Source organism: Amblyomma americanum, chromosome 4 (assembly GCF_052857255.1).
Source record: "Amblyomma americanum isolate KBUSLIRL-KWMA chromosome 4, ASM5285725v1, whole genome shotgun sequence".
NCBI lineage: Eukaryota > Metazoa > Arthropoda > Arachnida > Ixodida > Ixodidae > Amblyomma > Amblyomma americanum.
The window spans coordinates 55,756,138-55,778,548 of NC_135500.1; the positions used below are offsets into that span (position 1 = coordinate 55,756,138).

Here is a 22,411-nt window from a genome sequence, read left to right on the forward strand (position 1 = left end):
ACTTCCCGCAACCGCGCACGAAGACCGATATTCGGTCGTTCTTAGGTGTCGCCGGCTACTATCAGAGGTACATCCCCAGGTACTCCGATATCGCGGCTCCCCTGACGGATGCTCTAAGAAAAACAGAGCCGCAAACAGTCGTCTGGGGCGAGACAAAGGAAAGAGCTTTCAGCGCCCTAAAGAGCGCCTAACAAGCCAGCCTGTGCTACGATCGCCAGACTACACAAAAGGGTTCGTTGTTCAGTGCGATGCTAGTGAGCGAGGCATGGGCGTTGTACTGTGCCAACGGGAAAATGGAGAAGTGGAACACCCCGTCCTGTATGCTAGTCGTAAGCTGACCTGTCGTGAGCAGGCGTACAGCGCCACCGAGAAAGAGTGTGCGTGTCTCGTGTGGGCCGTTCAGAAATTGTCATGCTACCTAGCCGGCTCGAGGTTTATCATTGAGACGGATCACTGTCCTCTCCAATGGCTGCAGACCATCTCTCCCAAAAATGGCCGCCTCCTGCTCTGGAGCCTCGCTTTGCAACAATATTCCTTTGAGGTGCGTTACAAAAAGGGGAGTCTCAACGTAACGCCGATGGCTTAAGTCGAGGCCCCTAACGTAGGAATCCGCCTCAAAGTTGTTTGTTACTGATGTTTTCTTCCTGAGGCAGGATTTTTAACATGTTGCTTTTGTTTAGTGTTTCAAAGTGATGACGTGCTTTCTAGTGCAATTTTCCCATTTGTGGACGCGTTCTGAGTGCTGCTTGACTACTGTAAGGAACTAGGCAGTAGTATAAAAGGGGAAGCAGCCTGGCAGAGCTTAGTGAGGGTTGTCTCGTGCTTGCTGACTGAGCGGTTGCGTTTCGGCGTAGTTCTAACGCTAGCTGGGAACAAGAACAAAAATGGCAACTCTCCCGAAGTCACTTTGCAGTGTCCTGTGTGAACCTGAACCTGAGAACGAGGCCTTCTCTGTGCGCTGCGCTCAAGCAACGCCGAGGGACGACCGATTTCGATTACGAGCATCATCGAGCGACATCCCTCCGGACAGCGGATGCAGTCCCCTGACCATCGGGATCTCCTTCTCCCGGCGGAGCGGTCTGTTACGTTTCGCCTACGACGCGCGGTATAGCCGGCGCGGATGCAACGGACGCCGGGGCTTCGTTCAAAGTGGCAGTCATTTTGGCCCGTTCAGTGCTGCCGCAACGCCTCCCGCCAAGCGCGTCCAGGCAGGTTTCAATGCCACGTGTCTTCGTGTGTGTGTGTGCATGTTGGTGCCCACGCTTGTCAAAGCGCGGCAGCCGGGGAGAGGAGCTCCCCAACTGGGAGGCGAGGAGGTCTGACCGGCGCCGGCCCGGCGGACGCGACACGTCACGTCTCAGCATGTCCGTGCGTCGCCGTCTCGTGCGCTTCATCCCGAGCCATTCCTTCTTGCCCTCGACTCCGAGGGTATAAAGGCAGCTGCCCCGGACGCCAAAGAGAGACTTCGATTTCTTCCGTCGAGTATCGTGGTCGCCCCGACCGGCTGCTCTTTTGCGATGCCAGAATAAACAAGTTGTTCTGTTGGCAGTCGACTCATCTTTTGCTAGGACCTTCGGATGTTTCCAGCTGTGCCCCAGGCCAACGCTACCCTTGGGGCTTGCGACCCATTTGCAACAACGGCCAGACTCTCGCGGGCAGTGCTGCAAAAGATATCACTTGCACGCAGCCTTTGTTTTTTACCATTCGCTGGTCTCTAGGTTCTAAATTATGAAAACGATCACTGCAGGGCGCATCCGCACGACGCTTTCTTCAGCGGCATTCACGGCTAGTAGGCCGTGTCTTGTCTTGCCATGAAGCAATGACGCTATGCGTGCTGCTGTGCTTACTGTTCCGACCTGTGAGTGCAGAACAGCTGCTTCGCCGCTCATGTTTGCGCAAGGCGTAGCAGCACCGCATATGAAATTTTCTCCTTGACTTTGCAAAGGACCAAACGCAAGCTCGCCTCGTTACAACATACGTTCTGCAGGCATCACCAGGTAGGTGCAGACCGCACGGAATGCAGCATGGGGAGCAGTTTGCCTTGCTTCACGACGACGAGGAACTAGTGTCGAGAACCTAGAGACGAGCCTCCGATGCTGCAGCATCGTGCCTTTGTACTTGCAGACCTGTTATGTACGCCAGTTTGGGTACGTAAATGTTACGTCTACTGTAAATACCTGAAGAGCATGCAGTTTTTTATGAATGGCTGCTGCAAGTGAATGGGCCTTTTGTAGCGATAGCTACATTACGGTAGCATTACGAGTCTTCAGTGTGGTGGCACTGCCACGCCATGGCTGCGCCGCCACGCGGTTGGTCACGTGGTACGGAGCAGCTGCCGGTGGCACGGCACCGTGGCTGGTCATGTGGTTGGTCACGTGACCGTGTTCCACTCTGCCAGCTGTAGCTATCACGCCACTCCAGGTTTAACCACAGCTAAACCACCGCCAATTTTTTTTTTCCAGTATCGTCCAGTGCATGCGCCAAGCCTGCATTCGTTGCAAGTGTTTTCCATGTTTCCTCGATCAACTACGCGACGAACTGCAGGACAATAATTAAGTGCGGTGCTAGCACCTTCTGGGTCCTCGCATGCACGTGTGGTCCACGCATGCATCTGCCTGCGGTCAGTTTCGCCAGCGTCATTTACAGTCACGGACCAAGCACAGCGCGGAAGATGTGCCCACAGATGACTCGTATCTATTTGCTTTGGTTAGGCGAAGCCAGCCCTGCCTGCCCTCGAAATAAGCCCACCCAGAAAAGTGGGAGGGAGCCTGTAGCATAGCTCAGAAAAAATCGAAAAAAAAAATTCCCTCTGCCTAACCTTGTACAGACTTGTAATTTTGTACAAAGGTGGCATTTGGTGGTCAGTTTTGGTTTATATTAAGCTTGGAGGGGGGTACTAGCCCGATTCGCTCAGAATTCATGGAAAACCTCCTCATCGTCTGCGGTGAGTACAGACCAAAACAGCAAGCTTTAACAGCATAATACCGGTAGCGCCAACTGCACCTACCGGAGGAATGAGCGCTAGCTACCATTGAAGCTGCGGCGAAACGCTAGAGAGAGAATGCAGTTGCGCGGTTAGTTGGAAAGTGCTTTCTCGACTACCGTATCAAAATGGGGTGCAGAAAATGTTTGCACAAAATTGCCCCTCGAGTTTCTCCGCAGCCTCCCTTGCACAGTGGAGTGCTTATTCGTCTGGAGGGTGCGTGATGGCGCTACGAGCACTGCTGTGAAAGCTTGCCATTTTGGCTCTCCGGCACCGCAGACGGTGGAGACTTAGATTAGTTTTGACCGAATCAGCAAGTACTTCACCCACACATAACACAACACTGACCACCAAATGCCACCTCTGTGCAAAATACGAGCCCGAAGAAGCGGGCGGTTAGGCTGAGGGAATTTCTTGTTTTTCACTGATCAACGTAATAGTCGGTATAGGCGACCCAACCCAGCAACCGTACTTCGCCTGGTGGCCGCTAGAGCTTTGTCAGCTTATCACAAGGCTTGAATTTTGGATCAGCCCAGTTGCCTGGCGTCACGTGAATTTTATATGCAGTTTCTTCTGTTCTGGCATAGAACTGCAACCCAGGCAAGATGACAAGCACACCACTTCTGGCAGTTTTCATGTGTAAGCATCAAGCTAGGAATAATTTGCAGATTGTTAGCCGTCTCAATCAGATGGAAGGGAACCACCTACGCTGCGTGCTTTACAGGATAAACAAAAACTACCACAAAGATAGGGTGATGCCTTTGAATGTTACCCAGCTGTGTCCTTGCATTGGGGCATTACGAGACTGGCTTTGGATAAAATTTCGGTCAACCTGCCATACAAGACACACACACCACATAGTCTGAAGAATTACAGCACTCTTGTGTCAATAAGGTCTTTTTTTATTTTTGTTTCCACAGTTCCAAATGCAAACACTCAAAAATGGCGAGACCAACATGTGAGCCTCTTTTGCACACCTTTTTAAGGCAACAATTGTCTTTTTTTTTTCCTCGATGCTAGATTTTCTGTCCTCCCAAACCATTCTTACTGTGCACCCTCCAATGACTGGCTGCCCCTGCATGCTGTCCTCCGACCCAGGAGCATGAGCTACGAGTGGCGAAAAATAGTAGCCCCGCAAGCACCACTCGCAGCCTCCGAAACGCTGGTTTGTACACTAGTGGCTCATGTCACTCCTGCTCCACCCGACCCCTCACATTTAGCATCCTGCCCGTAGCCGATAGAAGCCTAAGCTCAAGCACACAGCGCCGCAAGTGGGATGCCCAAATGAAAGAAAAGTACAAGGAAGGGGGAAATCGAGCAACTGTACAACAAAGCCCCCTTTACTATCAAAATATACGCACGCTTTACACTCCCAAATATGACAAACAGCCCACCACACTTCTTTTTCACGAAAGCACACATCTACAGAGGGGACAGAGAGCTGCACTTTCGCTGTGCTCCCGACACCTTCCAAGAGAGGGCACAACCACCACCACGCAGTCTTGTGCCAGGCACCCCGGCACACACAGTGCGCATTTGTCGGCACATCACTTCCATGCACGCCACCGCCAAACGGTGGGATGCGATTTTGAGTCAGGTAGTGGCAGAACACAAGTCCACAGGTCGAATGTTGTCTGAATTTTCCACGTTGGAGAAGGTGGTGTCTAAACGCTTCTCGGTCACTCTCAACTTTGTTGGTGCATTGAGACTTGGCAATAAAAGGTGCCTTGCATTGTGGTCATCTTCGCAGCACCGGCTCCAAAGTGTTCCCAATTTCGCACCGACACTTGCCAGGAATGGTGGCAGCAGTTCAGCCCAGGCAGTGCCGGCAGGAGCGGCCTAGCAGTTTCAGGTTAGGAACATTTAACCACCGCCGCCTGCATTGCTCAGTACTGATGCAAAGTAGCTATCATCCTTACTCATCGAACAGGTGCGCCGTGGGGCTGTCGGTGCCACCGCTAAGTCTGTGCCAGGAGCTCGGCGCTCCCTCCCCCCTTGACCCACACACACACACACACACACACATGCACACATTCACGGTCGTCACATTAGCCAAGTCGTTTTTGGCAGTTGAGTGTCCCACATGGCCAGGCAGCAGAGCGGAGGCCTTCACAGCATGCACACGCTGGGGAAAGAGGCCAGCGGCTAGAGAGAAAGGCAAACGGAGGGGGAAAAAAAAAACGAGACAAAGCGGGGCAAAAGAGGAGAGGGGTAAAGAGAAGCACGCCGGCTGGACTCCTGCAGCTAGCACAGTGCGCCACCAAAGTTGAATGATGATGGCACCGTCTGGTTCTGGAACACGTATCCGCCACTCTTCTCGATCCGCCTAGACTCTGCACAGGAGATGCATGAGTGACAGTCAGTAATCTATTACAGATATTTTAGCGCAAAGGTGCTACTTCACTAGCAAACTGAAAAACCCAAAGTATGAGGAAAGCCTCAACCTTTGACAGAGGACCAGCAGTGGAGGCCTTGAGCTGCTGCTCCGTTAACATGCGGAAACATCACACCCCACTCCCCGCGTGTGACTGCGGGCTGCCGCCACCTCTGCAGCGGCTCAAGCAACACCACTACAAGGGAGGTGGGGAAACTGGGGGAGGCTCGTGCCGCCACCTATCGACCGGCCGCAGAGCTGCCTCTAACCACATGTTCTCTCTCTTGGTCTGCCTGCCGCTGTTGGCCCCAGAAACGGACGCTTTGAGTAGCTGGTGCACTCTGCCGTGCCCACTACAGACACACGAGCGCCAATCACGCCACGTTCTCGTGACAAACAAACCAGCTCTTTGGCATCGCGTGCAAACAAGACACATGTAGCAAAGAAAAAGCAAACAAAAAAAAAACAGAGAAGGAACGCAAGGGAAAGCGCAGTGTTTGTGAACATTGTGGCAATGTAGCGTGAAACTTGTGTGCGCTTTAACTATGTTATAAGCCTACCATTTTTTTCCAGTTTTAATAGCTTGTGCAAGCATCAAGACAACTGGTCTGGTTTACAATTGAAAACAACAGTAATTATTTTACAGGCATGTACAATATTTAGTGCAAAGAGTCACAATGGCTGGAAGTTGCAACAGCAAAACAGCAGCACCTATTTAATAAGTACTTGAGGAATGAAGGGATCTACACACTTTCTGAGGATAAACATTACACAAGAAAAGGAAAAATGATGTTGCTATAGGCGCCAATACCAGTCTACCTTTGGCCCACGCAACACCGCTACAAGGGAGGTGGGGAAACTGGGGAAGGCTCGTGCCGCCGCCTATCGACCGGCCGCAGAGCTTACAATATAAACCAAAGCATGACACCATAAATAAAGGCGAGACAAACGAGATATCAGGGATGCTAAAGCATGGTTGCAGTTGTGCTGCAGGGCTCCGTGGCATCACTCCTGGTGCTGGCCTTGAGAAGCTGCTCTCTCAACGCACAGAACTGGCACACCGCCCTCTCCGCACATGGCAGCAACTGTCGATAAGCGGCAAACTGCTCCCCCCCCTCCACGCGTGGCTGCTGGTTGCGGCTGCTGATAAGCGGCGGTGGCCGTAACACTATCCCATTCTACTCAAAGGTGAAGCTTAAGTGTTCTCCAACCTTTATTTAGTGTATCCTGTGATGTGTGCGCAATGACAGGTGTGTTGACAATGGGCAGGCCCTCCTTCAATAAGCCGGGAAAGAGCCCAGCCCAGCCAGTTTAATTTTCGGAGCTTCACTGCCAGCCCACAGCGATGGCGGCTATCAGTCACGCACATCTGGCAGCCAGCTAAACCACACCGAAACTCTGCGTTTGTCACTTGCAACTCCACAAGTGAAGAAGCTCTGGCAGTACTGCATCACACATTGAACAACACCGCGAATACCTTCACGATTAGGAAGAACGGTGCACACACTGCCAATAGTGCGCACAAATTGAAGCACTTCACGGAAATGTGAAAGATCGTTGCTGTCATCTTAAAAAATAAACATTGCCCAGTATTTTGCCAAATAAATTTTAGTTTCACGCAAACGGTTTCTGGTAGTTTTGGGGGCCATTCAATAACCTAACATTTGGATAATTCGGATGTTTTTTTTTTTCACTCCTGAAGTCTGAATTGACAATTTTGTTGAGGTTTATGGTTTTTTTCAATCATTCTTCATTCAAGGAAAAACTACAAGCCAGAAAGCAGCACTTTCTTAGTCTCATGAATAGAGTACTTTGAACCATCGTAACTATCGTATATAGTCTTGTAAGGGCCACACTTTTTCCGCGGTTTTGACGGGGTGCAGCCCTTGCTTGGGACCAGCATTTATCCATAAAAATTTTCTTACTACAGCGAAGTTCCAATTATGTGTCCCTTTTTTATGCTGCTAAATGCATTTTATGACGCATTAGTGCAGTCTTGGCGAATCCTTCAAATACATAATGCATTAAAAATATGGATGATATGACGCGCGCCTGACAACCGGCGCCAAGTAACCGCATAAAGTAAAACAGATCGCTAGATTAGTTTACTGAAAGATGCCAAGCGATTTTAAGCTAAGATTATGATCCTCCGAGGGTCTTGCGCTTGACTGATCGACGGCTCAGAGTGGCATGGCACGCATGTGACCTGTGGCTGTCAGTGTGAGTAGTCGCTCTCCTGGCATGCTTTTCAACACCCTTCACTGTCGAAGGCCTAGCGGAAATCAATTACGCACTCATTTTAAGGGGGGACATGGCTCTTAGAGCTATTTTTTATTTTTTTCATCAAATTTGATGAAATTTACTCATATTCAGTTTTTTGCACTGATTGAAAATATCTATTTTTTTTTTCAGCAGGTCGATCAGTTACAAAAATAAATGAGATTAATGGTTCATAATTTGCAGAAACAATGAAAAAGTAACCATACTACAGAAATTGATATAACCACATCGCTATGTACTATAAAGCATAAGGAATACAATGTTAGGAGTGCTTTTTTGATGCAACAAATATTAGCGATGCTATAGCAATCCAAATTTCACTGTTCCAAATGTGGCTACCCTACTGTCTGATCTAGAGCAGAACTGCTAAATTTTAAAACCTAAATTCCAAAATCTGTTCATAAGATTGCGTGCTTTGCACTCTTAGCTACATGCCACAACAAAAATTACGCTTTTACCTGCCTTGAAGGCCAGCCAGAATGGGTGTTTTGAGAAAATGAGAAGAAAAGAGATACAGTAAAACCTCGTTAATTCGAAATCGCTTAATTCGAACTTCCGGTTAATTCGAACTGACGGCCGGGTCCCGGCAAAGCCCTGTGTATTTCAATGGGTCAAAACTCCCGATAATTCGAATATGCCGGTATCCACGTCGGTTAATTCGAACTAGGCGCCGATGGCTGGCATTGCTCCTCGCATATAGAAGTCACCTCGTAGCAAATACAATGCGCTGAAAATTTCAAAAAATGCAGAATGATGAGAAAAAAAATAAGCCAGCACGCATGTCAGCACGCACGAAATGAGACGTGAATTTCGTTGCCCGAACCAACCCTCCGGTGCATGCCGTAACAGGTTTTCGCTGCCGGAGCGTCAAAGCATTGGCTTGTCTATTTTTGGCTGACGCGCGGTCACGCGGGTAGCCACCCTACCGCGGGCGCCGCCTATGCTCCGGCCACGGTGGCTCCGGCGCAAGCCGTTGCAGCAGGTCAACTAAAGGACTACCTAGCCGATTACTCGCTCAGCGATGTGCTCAATGCAGATGAAACCGCGCTTTATTTTAAGTTGCTGCCGAACAAGACTGTCAGTTACAAAGGCGACACGTGTTCAGGCGGGAAGAGAAGCAAGGAAAGAGTGACGGTGTTGGTGTGCGCAAACGCGACTGGCACGGAACGGTGCCGCTTGCTAGTTATAGGCAAAGCAGTGAAGCCTCGCTGCTTTAAAGGGCTAAAAACTCTCCCTGTTGATTATACTTTCAACAGAAAGTCGTGGATGACGCGAGCAATTTTCACGGATTGGCTGCGCACACTCGACAGGAAGTTCGCGGCACAGAACAGGAATGTTCTGTTGTTCGTCGACAACTGTTCAGCCCATTGCGACATCAGCGGACTGAAGGCGATCCGTCTGGCATTTCTGCCGAAAAACACTACGGCTGTGCTGCAGCCTATGGACCTTGGGGTTATTAAAAACCTCAAAACACTGTACAGGCGCCACCTCCTAGAGCGGATTCTTGTGTGTATGGACAGCGGCAAATCGTACGACGTCAATCTCCTCGGAGCCTGCCACATGCTGGCAACATCGTGGAATGCTGTCAAGGCGGACACAGTCGCGAACTGTTATCGAAAGTGCGGCTTCATTGAAGGCCCAGAAGCCTGCAGCACGGCAGAGCTGGATGCTCAGTGTGATGACTCCGTCGCGCTGCACCCTGCCTACGCTGCTTTATCGGAGGGTGTTGACTTCCAGAGCTTCGTAGACGTTGACAGCGGCGTGGAGACATCGGGGCCGTTAAGCGATGCCGAGATTATTGAAGCGGCCTGCGGTAACCAGATGCCGCACAACTCCGGCGCGGCGAGCACAGCTGACAGCGACGACGAGTCCGACGGAGGCGACGATCCATTGCCACCCCCGAGTGCACGTGAAACAGCGCCAGCACTCGATCTGGCTGCGCGCTACTTTTCCGCCGATGATAATTCGGACGCTGCGTTGGAGCTGTTGGGCAAGTTGCAGACGATGCTTGTCGAGTCACGGCAAAGAAAACGAAAACAAATGCGCATCACCGATTATTTTTCTCTTTGATATGCTTTGCCAATCTGCTGTTAATAAACATGTTTTTGAAGCATAGTGTCATATTTAATCATTAAGCTTGCTGCTTACGCGAATGCATTTCGATGTTAGCTCCAACCGCATAAACAAATTAACTTTATTTCCTTCGACATTCGGGCTCTATGATTTTAATTCGCGCAATCGCCCGCCGCAAATGTGTAGTAGCGCGTAGTAAGAGATAACGATCTCAGATATGCCTGTTTTAGCTTCGGCCCGTGCTGCCGGGCCTGATGGCCGCTTTTTTTAGCGCCCGCTCGTTAATTCAAACTCCGCTTAATTCGAACAATTTTCCGGTCCCCCTCGAGTTCAAATTAACGAGGTTTTACTGTACAACCACTTTTAATTAAAAACAGAAAAAATAGTGCCATATTTTGCAACCTATGCAACTAAAAGCCACCGGGAATGTAGTCAGTCTGACTATGGCCACCCAAATGGCGCTTTCCCAAGCTTCAAGTCGTCGTAGAGTTCCCGAACCGATTGCACGCACAGAGTCGTCTGCTTCTCGGCAGCAAGAATCACCACAGGCACCAACTTTGTCTTCGTGTACCTCTGCCATGTTTTGTGTGAAGGCCGCGGTGGGAAATATTCACCGCTGCAAAAATGTCGTTTAGCGCCATTTGCCAATTCCCGGTGCCTTGCATCGAGCGCGCAGCAAGAACGTTTACAACAAATGGTTTGGCCTTCTGGTTGCCGTTCACACGGGGTGAGACCCCACCGACGCCACATCACTGCAGCAAGCGCACCTGATAACAATCTTTATGGCGTGGCCATATTCTCGTTCACCTCTCTCTGCCTATAGTGACGCTACTGCCACACTACAGGCAGGACACCATTGCACAACATCACCGCGTTCACGGAGTCCAAGTTTATGACAACAAAGCCCGTCTCGATGTTGGCTGGCACGGCCGCATCATCATCAGTGGGAGAGAAAGTCCAGCTTTTGCATCGATGCCAGAGTTGAAGCAAGAACTTGAAGTTTTTCTTCAGTTTCAACCTCCCTCTGCACCAAATCCGCACGCTGCAACACTGCAGTGTCGTGCCAAACGCACCCGCTGTCCGCAACACTTAGACTCGTCGACGAGCTGGCTAGGTCTACTTCAGCAGTGTCTGTAGCTTCGGCATTGCTTGCCGTTGGCGGCGGACTGTTCTCAATGCCCTCCAAAGGAATGGCGCATTTCTGGAAGTTTATAAACAGATCGCTTCTTTCTTTTGGCAAACTTGTGCATCATGGTTGGATCAGACATCGTTGCACACTTGCCACAAAGAACGAAGAGACGTGTTGTCACTTGCAGAGTGGAGCAGACGAGAGCCTGCAGACAATCACAGCGCGCTTTTTGGTCACTTGTGCTAGCTCGACGAATAGAGCCAGGTGTTGGGACTGTTCTTTGTGCGTGGATTTAGACGTCACCAACGAACAGTCGGAGTCATTTGTGGCATGAAATTGAAGAAGAAAAGCCGCTCTTTCCAACGAGACCACGATGGCTGCGATCGCGTGCATGGAAACAGAGTTACGCTCTGCGACAGAAAGCGTTATTTTTGCGTGGAATTGAGCTCACAGGGATGTTATAAATTGATCCTGCGGCGAAAATACTGAACCACGGGACTGGAAACACGGTAAATTCAAGGAATATTATATTAGAGGAATAGCAGATTTTGAAAATGTAATTTAAAAAAAAAAATCAGTTTTTTTTCGAGATTTTTTTCGAAACCAAACCAGCCTCTAGTGCTGCCATTATCACTGCTGCTGCAGTCCCACAGCACATCATTCTAATGTCGTCATTCAGCGAAATCCCGCACTTCGCAAACACTGCACCACGACATCGCATGAAGCAACTGAAAATTTTGCCTCACTGCAGCTGCCACATCTGAATCACCTATCCCAAAATGTCAAACTTGCGGCCCGGCACATAGTTAGTTTCTTCAGTGCAAAGAATGAATGACAGCCTGTGGAGAACCTGTTTCCCCCCTCCATTTCAACGCGGCCCATCTTCATCATCGTGCATCAAGACAGCCCCGGCTGGGCGAGGAGGGAAGTCTCCGTTATGGGGGAAGCGGAAACAGTGATAGGAGCGCCACCTCGAAAGTTACACAAAATTCCGCGGAACCGGCGATAGCCTCTTCGGGATCCGGCCAGCATCACGAGCGGTTGCAGCCGCACGCTCTCGTCACCTTCCACGGCAGGTGTACGGAGATCCGTCATGCCTCGCCGCTGGACTTCTGGTTCCAGACCGCGAAGTGAGCGTAGCAAATGCGTGCTCTCTGCATGTTCCCCAGCAATGCTCGGGGATGGCTTTGCCCCAGGAATGCGGTGCACATGGGAAAACCCGGGCGCCATTGCCGGCACATACAAACGTTTGCCGCCGATACATCCAAAGTCGCGCCCCTGCCCCAGCTGGTAAGTCGGAAGCCCTTCTTACAGAGCCTTCTATTTCCGAGGAATGCCTCGATGTTTTGTAGCTAGCTGAACCGCTCTGTGTATTATTTGCAAGTGTAATAAATAGCACACGAGTGTTCACACTGTGTCGTCCCCTCCCTTTGTTCCATCGAGCACAACCCTTCTGCAGTTAGCGGTTTCGATTGTAAGTTGACCCACCCCCGACTTCAGATTTTCAAATAAAAAGAAAAAGGTCAAATTACAATCGTGTAAATACGGTACAATGTGCACAAATTTGAGTGTTCCAAACACTATCCGGTGCCACTGTGAATGATATGAACGTGCAAGCTGCAACTGCAGCCTCAAGCACTGCGCACTACCCACATATCACTGATTCGCGATCAGCAGTCGTGCAGTAGCACCGCAAGCAGTGATACACAGCCCATATAGTATCACCCATATACCATTTTACTCGCGTAATCCTCGCACTTTTTTTCCCTGAAAATCAACGCGAAGTTTGGGGGTGCGATAATTATGCGGGGAAAATTTTCAAGCAGATGTTTCGGAGTGTTAAATGCAAAGATGAATGGGTGCAAGATCAGGATTGTCAGGTCCGCAATTGTAAATATAACGAAAACATTACTTTCAAGCGTAACTTACCTTCGTTATGAAAGTACAGGGTGAACGTAAGCTCAAGCTGCTAAAGCACTATATTTGCCGCGCGCAATCTCCCCATCACTACTCGCGTTGCGTACGTCCTGCAGGCAATTCTACTCGTCATCAGAGTCCGTGTCGACACTGGAATCGATGGTTTCGTCATCCCACACCAGGTGGTCCTCGGTCGCATTTAGGGCGTTCGAAATTCCTGTTTTCTTGAAGCTTCTGGCCACCATGTTTACATCAATCATCCCCCATGCCTCTGATACCCAGCTGCGCAGCAGCTCCACGGACGGTCTTTTGCTCTTGCCGCCCGGCGTCAGAGCATGTTCACCTTCGGCCATCCATTCTGCGTACAGCCTCCGGGCGTTATCTTTAAATGGCTTGTTCAAAGATACGTCAAGAGGCTGTAGCATTGATGTGGGGCCGCCGGGTATAACAGCCAGGTCCGTGCGCAGTTCCTTGAACTTCGCCCGAACCGACTCTTGAAGATCGCCCCGAAAGCTATCAAGCACGAGGAGCGACGGAAAAAGAAGCGCTCCCGGTCGCCACCCCCACACAGTCTTCACCCAGTCCACCATAAGGTCCGCGGTCATCCACCCCTTTTCTTGGACGTGCACGTGTGTACCAGGGGGGAGCTTTCCTTTCGGGAGGGTCTTCGGCTTGAAAATGACGTACGGTGGGAGCTTCCGCCCGTCCGCCGTCACGCCTAGCATGACCTCTGTGCACCTCTGTTTTTCGGCACCTGTAGTCCTGACGTGCACAGTCCGAGTGCCTGTCTGTTTGACTGTCCTGCTGCTGGGCATATCGAAATTCAGCGGAGTTTGGTCCGCGTTCCCTATCTGGGAGAGCAAGAAGTTTTTCTCCTGCCGGATCCTGATAACGAATCGATGGCAGTCCACTATTTTCTCTTCATAGGCTGCGGGCAGGCATTGGCAAAGCGTCGTTCGCCTCCTGAGCGAGAGTCCATTGCGCCGCATAAATCGTGTGGCCCACCTGTTACTAGCGCGGAAGTCTTGCACCGGGATGCCCTCCTTTCTTGCGATTACGAGCACCTGGTTCCGTATCAAATCAATTGACACAGCACACCCATCCGCTCGTCGAACCTTGATATATTCCAATAAAGAGGATTCGATGGCAGGAAATTTCCCCAGTCTTCGGTCCACGGAAGGCCTGGCGCGTCTTACCAGTCGTCTTGAGTTCGTCGTGCTGCCGTCTCCAATACCGGACGCAAAACTCGTTGACGCCGAAGTGTCTGCTGGCGGTGCGATTGCCATGTTCCAACGCATACTCAATAGCTTTTAGCTTAAAAGCAGCTGTGTAGCTTGCGTAACGTCCCATGGCGAAGCGGCACAAAGAGCACGGTGCAACACGCAATCAAGGCAAACGAGGCCTACGAGACACCGGAGAGCTGGAGACACCTTCGCAAAATGGCGTAGCGGTGGTGAGTGGATGAGCGGTAGCGGCGGTGGCAACGGATGATAGCACAGTACCGCCGCCTAGTAGCACGCGCGCCCAACCATGGCAGTTAGTTGTGGCCGCAGTCAATAGATAGCGATCGCTACGACAAGCAGACGGCTCGCGGCAGTAATTTTGGGGGTGCGATGATTATGCGGGGGAAAAAAAATGGAATTTCCAATTTTTGATAGCCAATGTGGGGGGTGCGAGCATTATGCAAGTAAATACGGTATCCCATATATCACCACATCACCAAAGCGTCGATCGCACTCATGCAGTATGCATTGCGAACTGTGAGCAGTGGTGTGCAGCCCTGTATAAACTTTGTCAGGCATAAACAAATCTCCATGAATGCGTCCCATGCTTGTGCATATGAATATTGTTAGTTCTGGGTACAAATACGAATATTTTTCACAACTCCCTGTGATTCGTGCCATACAGATTTCATTCTATTGGTCAATTACAGTCTGGCGGCTGGAGGGCATATTAAACTTTGATTCCTCATTTTCGTTTTCCTGCAAATGCTATTATGCTGACCGATCATGGTTTCCACCATGAGATACACAAAAAACATGCACATCCGCAAATAAAAAATTCTCAGTAAAGATCTCTCAGTATTTTAATGAAACTGCTGCAGGACCTGGACACTAGAACTAAGCTTTCCAGTGCACTGAAAAATCTGGATCCTAAATAATGCTGGCCAGTCGTGTGCAATACTTCGCTGTGAGTGCCCTTGCCAACAGAGAAAGCCTACACACAGCACAAGTCTTACAGCGTGAAAACCTCTTGGCTCTGCCCCTTTCAGGAATTCTTCCACCTCCTGCGAACGTGACTTGTCGACAAACCCCCTTCGTGCCGTGTCAGTGGCAAAACCCACCTGCTGCAGCCTTCCTCTGGTCGGCTAGGACGTACACCTCCTGTAGGAGCTTCTGCTGTTCGGGAGACAGGCCCGATGTCAGCACGCCAAACCACATTGGGTCCGTGTTCTGGATACCTGCGCGGTACAAGAGCATCCAAAGTTGCGACAGCTCAGTGCCCCGCTGACTTCTCTGCCGTGGTCACCTTCAAGTGCAACATGTGGAATGCCAGAAGCATCCAGAGTTCAAACTGGGCCCTGTCTGTCAATGAAGCCACTGAATTTCAGCATCCTGCTGCATTACCAGTAGCACTTGTGTTCTACCCTCTGCTGATGCTCCCTAGTACTGCTGATCTGGCATAAGTTGAGTGAAGTCGACTATCATTTGAACTCAAAGGGGACCAAAGATCCTTTTGCCATGCAGAGTTTTAATTAACAAGACGCGCTGATAAACCAATATGGTATGGAACAAGTGAGCTTGAATTAGCCAGACTCCACTGCGCCAGAAAGCACTCATGGGCACAGGCAATTTAAAAAAATATTGACTTACGTTAACGAAACTTGCCTTTACACGACAAAGTGCTCAAGGTATGGGGGTCCGCGTGCCTTCCAACAAAGGCGGACTAAGCAGAAGCTCAGCACAGTGCTCGCTCACCGTGCATAACTTCCTTGAAGACTTGGTATTCATCAACAGGGCAGTCCTCCTCATCAAGGGGCGTCGTGAACGACTCAAGTGCCGTCTCTTCCTCCTCATCTTCTTCGTCCTCCTCTTCGTCATCATCGTCGTCGGGGTCATCCTCGATTGTAGCCGATGTGACGGGAAACGGCGAAATCTTCTTGGCACGCCGCGCCAGCCTCGCCAGGTACTCCTGGCCATCATCATCGATCTCATCCTCATCCGAGTCTAGCACCTCTGCATAAAAGTTTCCAAATCCCAATTTGACGAAAGGGGCACGTTTAGAACGCCAAGAAACACAGCTCTCTTTCCACCAGTCAAGGCAGACATCTGGATTAGTTTGCGATGCGGCAAGATCTGAACTGTGGGGTCAAACCCACACACAAGATGGAAAACCATGACTAAAAAAAGAAGGCACAAACTTAAAGTCTTGTTTGCACCCTGTGCAAATGCAGCAAAGGTTGTTGAACCGTGCACTGCAAGACAAGTCATATGCACTCATCAATGAGCACAGTGCATGGCCATGTTACACTCCCAGACCCTACATGAAATGTTTGCTTCCAAGGCACTCTCAACCAAGCATAATCAAGATGCCACAAGTAAAAATTTCACGACTTCAGCACAAGCCCTCTCACTGAAAGTAGAAGACTAAAACTAAGATCCTGCACAAACTCTTTCATGCCACTTATAAAACAGTACATTCATGTCACAAGTGTGTGACTGTAGCAAGTAATGCACATAAAGATGTGCCGACATCTAAGCCTTGTAGCACCAAATTCTGTACAAGGCTTACAACATTTGGCTAATTTTGAGCAGTTAACAGAAACTGCATAAGGGAATACAAAACCAAAGGGCAAGGTGGTTCACGGACTCTGCATTGCCTTTTTGTCAAACTTGATTAACGAAGCCTTTACCTCTTTCACTGCACTATGAATCTGGCTCCTGCCTGTCACAAAAAAAATGAAGGCTTCAAAAACTAGCTCTAGCCTCACACCTCTGCCCTAGGCCTGAAGCCTCACTTTCCCTTTTATATGCACTCTAAGCTACAAGAAAAGCCATTCCCTGGTTTGATGGTGGCGCACCCCACAGTATGCAATTATTTCGGAGTCTGTTTATATGCGACAATGTACGATACGCAGTTTATGCGCCCAGATCCCAAGAAAGCACAGGCACTAGTATTCCACCACAGCCTGCGCAATCTGCAAAAATATGAAATCTGTCACCATTTTCGCAGTCATCATCATCCTCCTCCTCCTCGTCAGATTCTTCTTCCTCCTGGGCTCGGTCTGCACGTCAAGAGAAAGGGGGCATTGTCGCAATCAACACAGACGGCAAGGGTCTTTTTCTGTCCCCAGGGCAGTGCCAGAGCACATCCAGACCTTCCAGACTCCTTTAGTATGAAAAACACCAACCACAGGGATCAACGGACTTTTGCACGCCTCAACAGCACTGCCTTGTGAAGCATGCTCTTTGGCATATCTTTTCAATTGTTATGCAAGACTCGGTTAGAGTATTCTGGAATGACCACAGCCAGGCGCGGTAGTTTCTGCAACATTCCAAGCATGTTATCAGTGTTCAAGGTGGCCTATCTTGGAAAGTTTGCAAGTATAAGTTTACCTAATAAACAGCCTGCCACAGAAGCGTTGTTTTCCAACAAATTTTCCACACTGCAAGGCATATGCATCACCACTCACAGGCGTAGGCACGCTTGAGGCCTTCGAAGAGCACCAGCAGTGAGGGCACCACCTGAGGTGCCATCTCCGACAGGGACTGCGGCCGGCTCGCTTGGCTGATGAGTGTGCAAAGGCCCAGAACGCACATCTTCCGGTCGTGCAGCCTGCATCACAAAGCGTTATCACTTGTCACACTGTCCATTCGTGAAGAGATCTCATCCACCAGTGCTTCCTACACTTTTCTTCACACTGCCACTGCCTGTTCTGCCATCCCTCAGACTCGCCAAAAAAAAAACAGTACCCTGACAAGCTGAAATTTCTCTGGACTCCTCTGGTATGACCGCAAACACTTGTAATTTACTCAAGAGCAATTCTCTCTCTTTAAAATATTCAACGCTTCGCATCTGAAGTTTGAAATGTGAGGCTATTACAAAGGTGCTGGTAGGGGTGTGCGAATATTAGAAATTTTGAATATGAATCAAATATGTTTTATATTCGATTTGTATTCGAGAAATTGATATTCGAGAATTTCCGAATATTCGCAAATTCCCGAATACTGGCCAGCGATCGTATACTGCGCAGACTTTCATAAATTCGACCATGGCAAAACCACATTATCAGGGCAAATTAGCCGATGATCAAGTTAAAAATTCCAGGAAAACAATACAGAGGTCCTACCTTCTCGGTCGTTCACCACGCAGACCGATGGCATTCCGACGCCGCTAGGCTTGACCTCGCGTGAAATTCCGCAAGTGGGCTTTTCCACACATCACACGTCGTGCAAACAAGATGGCCGACAGCCACTTCGACCAATCGCAACGCGAAATCGCGGTTTTTTAAAATCCTTCCGTAATACATTACATATTTAAAGCCCGCATCCGAAGAATGCGTCCTTTTGCCTTCATAGCTCTCAGAGCGTGACCTCCGCCATCCCGTTTTGTAAACTACACTATGCGGGAAAGCCCACTAACGGAATTTCGCGGGTGCCGCCTGAAGGGGCACATCGAGTATGTAGCGCCCCTCGCGCCGTGCTCGTCTCGCAGGCCATGGCACGCAGCGGCAGACAAGAAAGAGCAAGTTGCGCTAGGCCGACGGAGTGCGAGCAGCGCAAATAAACAGGTCGAACCTGCACGCTGTCGCAGCTGGTTCTTCCTTGCCTTAGCTCCAACAGATGTGGCGACCCGGCTTCGAACACGCAACCCCATCATCCTACATGGATTCCCCTGGCTTTTCCGCCATTCCTACCGGCAGCGACCCGTCTCAGAACGCTCAGCCTCTTGATGCTTCGGTGGCCGCGTTCCAGCTAGTCAGCCTGCCGCCATTTTGGCCCAATAGCCCCCGCGCCTGGCTCCTGCAGGTTGAGGCGCATTTCTAGCTGCGATGTATAACCAGCCAGAAGACCAAGTTCCTCCAACTCGTGTCGTCCTTGCCTGCTGACGTCGCTGAGGGCTTAGTGGACGTCGTCATCAGCTCCCCGGACTCAGCTCGACCCTTCGACACGTTGGAGGCGGCTATCATCGACCGCAAGTCAGCGTCCGAGCGCAGCAAACTCCGGCAGTTCCTCAGCGCTACAGAGCTTGGTGACAGCCGCCCTTCGCAGCTCCTCCATTGCATGCGCCGGCTTCTGGGGGACTCCGCAGCTCACACGACCCACTTCTACATGAGTTGTTCCTTCAGTGTCTTCCTGAACACGTGGTCCCCATCCTCGTAGCTGCGAGTGATGTTTCATTAGACAAGCTCGCCGAACTCGCTGACCGTGTTGCGGACTTCTCACGGCTCCCCAACGTCAGCTCTGTGACCAGTCCGCCTCCAACTACTGCCGTAGACTCCCAGCTTGACAGCATTGAATGTCAACTTGATGCTCTTGCCAGGCGGCTCGATGTCCTCGCGCCTTTGCCACGCCGTTCTCCGCTGGGTTTCGGGCCATGCCGCCGCTCCCCAGAATCCCAACTATCCGATGCGCGGCCAGCCACCTCGCCCTCGGCTGTCTGCTGGTACCACCGTATTTTCAGCAGCTCTGCCCCAAGTGTACACACCCGTGCTCCTGGTCGGGAAACACTGCGACCGGCCACTGATGGCGGCAAGTGGTGCTGGTGGACGGACATGCCGCCTCTTTTATGTCTTGGACAAGATTACTGGCACTCGTTTCCTGGTCGACACGGGAGCACAAGTCAGCGTCATAGTGGCCTCTTGGGCAGATCGCCGTCGCAACGAAAAGACCTCACCGCTCCAAGCGATCAACAACTCCCCCATTCACACGTACGGCCAATAATCCCCGACGCTTAACCTCAGATTACGCCGCATGTTTCGCTGGATCTTCATTATCGCTGATGTCTCGCAAGCTGTTCTCGGTGTGGACTTCCTCAGTTTCTTCAACCTAGACGTCGACATGCAAGCTCATCGCCTCATAGGCCTCAGCATGCACCTCTTCGTCAACGGCGTACTCTCCACCACTGCGGCGACGGGGCTTCGCGCTCTCTTCCCTGTTTCACCGTATGCAAAAGTTCTGGCTGATTTTCCCAACCTCACAAGGCCACACAGCATAGAGTCACCAGTGAAGAACTCGATTACTCACCACATCGTGACTTCGGGACCTCCAGTGTTTGATCGCCCTAGCCGTTTGTCGGGAGAACACCCCACTATCGCTCGCCGTGAGTTCCAACACATGCTTGAACTCGGCATAGTAAGCCCTTCCTCCCAGCAACTGGGCATCGCCACTTCACATGGTGCCAAAAAAAGATCCGGGCAACTGGAGACCATGTGGAGATTATCTCGCTCTCAACGCTCACACTTTGCCAGACTGCTATCCACTTCCTCACATACAGGACTTCACATCAAATCTGGCTGGGTGCAAGATCTTCTCTAAAATTGACTTTGTAAAGGCTTATCATGAAATTCCCGTGGAGCTCGCTAATATCCCGAAGACGGCCATTATCACACCGTTTGGCCTCTTTGAGTACGTGCGGATGCCTTTTGGCTTGCGCAACGCCGCACAGACTTTTCAGCCAGCTATCAATGAGGTTACGCGAGGCCTCGACTTCGTGTTCACTTACATCGATGATCTTCTCGTAGCAAGTTCATCGGATACTGAGCATGAAGCTCATCTGCGCACCTTCTTCCACCGACTGCATGAATATGGGCTCATCATCAACCCGAACAAGTGCCTCTTTGCCGTAGCTACAACAGAGTTCCTCGGCCACCTTGTCACTCCACAGGGCATTCGGCCTCTCGACAGCAAAGTCAAAGGCATTCAAGATTATCTGGCCCCCACGTCACTCAAAAAGCTCAGAGAATTCTTGGGCCTCCTGGACTTTCATTGCCGCTTTCTCCAGAAGTGCGCCCCTGTCCTGAAGCCTCTGGCTGATCTTTTGGCTCCAAAAAAAGATTCTGCTGCGCCAATTGAGTGGACTGAGGATGCTGCCGCTACATTTGCTGCTGCCAAGAAGGCGCTCGCAGACGCCACTTTGCTCATATATCCAGTTCCTGATGCTCCACTGCGCCTCGTCACCGATGCCTCGAGCATTGCCGTCTGCGCAATTCTCGAGCAGTACGTCTCTAATTGGCAGCCCCTCCGTTTTTTTCTCCCAAAAGCTGCAGGCACCTGAGGCTACCTCCGGACGAGAATTCCTTGCTGTGTACCTCGCCATCAAGCACTTTCGCTACTTCCTGGAGGGCCGGGACTTTCACGCCATCACGGACTATAAGCCCTTGACGTTTGCCTTCCAAAGGAACCACAGCACCTACACCGCACGCGAGATCCGCCAACTGTGTTTTATCTTCGAGTTTGCAATGGATCTCCGTCATATCGATGGCCCGAAGAATGCTGCTGCTGATGTGCTTTCTTGTGCTAGTGCCATGGCGTCCGAATAACCTCTGGACATGGAGGAACTAGCGCCTGCACAGCGCAATGATCCAGAGCTGCATCGTCTTTGCTCCTCATCCATGTACTTGTCCTTCACCGAATGTCCACTGCCGTTTTCCTCCCAGTTTATTGCATGCGAGACATTCACTGGCGTCTCGCGCCTCTACGTACCTTTGGCTTTCCATCACATCATTTTTGAAAAACTGCACTGCCTGAGCCACCCTGGTATTCGTGGTACACAGAAGCTGATCACATCTCGTTTCCTTTGGCCAAGCATCAATGCCGACGTCCGCCACTGGGCACGAACCTGCCTTCACTGGCAGCGCGTCAAAGTTCACCGGCATACCGTCACACGTGCCTCTCCTTTTCAGCCACCTGACGCACGGTTTTCCCACATTCACATAGACAATGTTGGACCACTCCCGTTATCACGTGGGGCCACTTATCTGCTCACCTGTGTGCCCCGTTTCACCCGCTGGGCCGAGGCGTTGCCCATTGCTGATACTACAGCCGAGACCGTTGCTTAAGCCTTCATGGCCGGCTCGGTCTCTCGTTTCAGCCGCCCGTCTGTCGTCACCAGCGACCGCGGCCGCCAGTTTCAATCGGCCCTGTTTACTGCTCTTGCCAATATTCTGGGCGTTCGCCACATCCATACGGCGCCTACCATGCTTCGGCCAATGGCATGGTGGAACGCCTGCATCGTCAACTGAAGGCTGCCCTTACCACCTATCAGCCAAGGGAACGCTGGCCCGACCACCTTCTCCTCGTCCTCTTGGGCATTCGCTCGGCACTTAAGGCTGACCTTGGCAGTTCTTCTGCTGAGCTGGTCTACGGTATTGCCCTGCGTCTCCCTAGGGATTTCTCTCCTTCCTCCCCTCCGTTAATCCATGACGCTTCCACCTACATCAGAGACCTACGCAACACATTTTGCCACATTACTCCTGTCACCCCTGCAGCCCGTGACCCTCAGTCTGTGTTTGTCAACCAGGACCTGGCCTCCTGCACCCATGTCTTCATCCACAGTGACCATGTCTGTACACCCCTCACACTGGCCTGATGAACCGTTCTGCGTCCTGCATCGTGCGCAGAAGGCCTACACGTTAGGCGTCAACGGCTGTGAA

At 50.9% G+C, this 22,411-nt stretch overlaps 1 protein-coding gene across 1 annotated transcript in view; it reads right to left on the minus strand.

Annotated features, from left to right (window-relative positions):
- Positions 1-3,864: 3,864 nt before the first annotated feature.
- Positions 3,865-22,411, minus strand: part of msk (importin-7 msk) — a 62,023-nt gene continuing 43,476 nt past the window's right edge. Inside the window, exons 14-18 of the mRNA XM_077660972.1 lie at positions 17,450-17,592; positions 16,979-17,041; positions 15,735-15,992; positions 15,101-15,217; positions 3,865-5,316 (exon numbers count right to left, since the gene is read on the minus strand). Coding sequence (XP_077517098.1) covers positions 5,228-5,316; positions 15,101-15,217; positions 15,735-15,992; positions 16,979-17,041; positions 17,450-17,592 — 670 coding nt within the window. The 3' untranslated portion in view covers positions 3,865-5,227. The remainder of the gene's footprint in view (positions 5,317-15,100; positions 15,218-15,734; positions 15,993-16,978; positions 17,042-17,449; positions 17,593-22,411) is intronic.